Below are 1,412 nucleotides of genomic sequence, written 5' to 3'. Positions count from 1 at the left end.
GGATCCAGTGGAGATCCATGCAATCGTGCATATCATGGTCGAATGGCTTTCTCTGAATCCGAAACCAAAGCACTTTCGAAACTCGTTCGATCCACCCGCAATAAATTAGCATACTTCTCTATACATTCTTACTCCCAATATATACTTGCTCCTTATGCATGTAAAAGTAAGAAGCCAGAAAACATCAAACACCTGGTAAGTATCTTAGACGTTTTAATGATCCAAAGGTTTACATATATATCTGCAAGCACACACACACACACACACACACACACAAAATATTATGTAACCTTGTCAGAGTTGGTGCCCAGTTCACTCTGTAAAGGGGGTTGCCATCAGGAAGGGCATCCAGCTGTAGAAACCATGCCAAAACTGACAGTTGAGCCTGGTGCAGTTCTCTGGCTTGCCAGCTCCTGTCAAGCTGTCCAACCCATACCAGCATAAAAAAAACGAACATTAAATGATGATGACGGTGTTATAAGTATACTAAGCTATGTTATAGGTACTAAACTAAAATGATATGAAAACTTCAGGTGTATGTGAAAGATGTTTATTTGTAAGCTTAATGTATACAGCACGAGAGTTTTGTACAGTTTTGGAATATGTTGATTGAAATCCTTGGCTTTGATAGAATAAGAAACAGAAGGGATTTTCAAAGTAAAAGACATTGCTAATGTGACTGCAGGTGGCGTTTGTATTATTTTTGTTCTTTTTTTCTTGTATTTTAGATAGAAGTGGCAGGAAAAGTTAAAGAAGCAATTTACGAAGAAAGTGGAAACAGATATTTTGTGGGCACACCTCCTGATGTCCTTTGTAAGTAGAGATTATACATACAAACACATCTACACACACACACACACACACACACACATTATACATAGTGTACAATTGTTTCATTATTGATAGAATCAATGGAAAGCATAACCCATCGAACAAGAGATAAATATTATTTAATAAAAATTAGATTTAAATATGAGCTATTATAAGTTTCATACTCCAATAGGACAGAAGTTGGACAAGCTTGTTTGGCATGTCATGTATTATGCTTCACACACACATGTATAATTGTATAGGGGTTCATCAAGTATTGAAAGCTCCACGAGGCTCCGGCAGGGGATGGTGGTGAACCCTGCTGTACTCTTTCACCACAACTTTCTCTCACTCTTACTTCCTGTTTCTGTTGTGCCTGTAATTCAAAGGGTCAGCCTTGTAACTCTCTGTGTCATACTGAATATCCCCGAGAACTACATTAAGGGTACACGTGTCTGTGGAGTGCTCAGCCACTTGCACGTTAATTTCACGAGCAGGCTGTCCCGTTGATCGGATCAACTGGAACCCTCGACGTCGTAAGCGACGGAGTGCCAACAAGATGATTATGATGACGATAAAAATGATGATGATGATGATGACGG

The 1,412-nt window shown here is 39.2% G+C and overlaps 1 protein-coding gene across 1 annotated transcript; it reads left to right on the top strand.

The window, feature by feature from the left end:
- The first annotated feature begins 6 nt into the window (after positions 1-6).
- Positions 7-821, top strand: LOC106882488 (carboxypeptidase O). The gene is made up of 2 exons (XM_014933184.1): positions 7-195; positions 729-821. The coding sequence occupies exons 1-2, from the start codon at positions 43-45 to the stop codon at positions 819-821; spliced, it is 246 nt and encodes an 81-aa protein (XP_014788670.1). The 5' UTR covers positions 7-42.
- Positions 822-1,412: the final 591 nt, after the last annotated feature.

The sequence above is a fragment of the Octopus bimaculoides genome, chromosome 28 (assembly GCF_001194135.2).
Source record: "Octopus bimaculoides isolate UCB-OBI-ISO-001 chromosome 28, ASM119413v2, whole genome shotgun sequence".
In the NCBI taxonomy this organism is placed as follows: Eukaryota; Metazoa; Mollusca; class Cephalopoda; order Octopoda; family Octopodidae; genus Octopus; species Octopus bimaculoides.
Note: the sequence above shows the minus strand (reverse complement) of the source record. Positions and strands in the feature narration are given on the sequence as shown.

What these genes read in the sequence shown, in the direction of transcription:
- LOC106882488 (XM_014933184.1), top strand. Translation starts at nt 43, where the DNA reads ATGGCTTTCTCTGAATCCGAAACCAAAGCACTTTCGAAACTCGTTCGA. An exon ending in CAGAAAACATCAAACACCTG is followed by an intron (nt 196 to 728) that starts GTAAGTATCTTA and finishes CTTGTATTTTAG; the next exon opens with ATAGAAGTGGCAGGAAAAGT.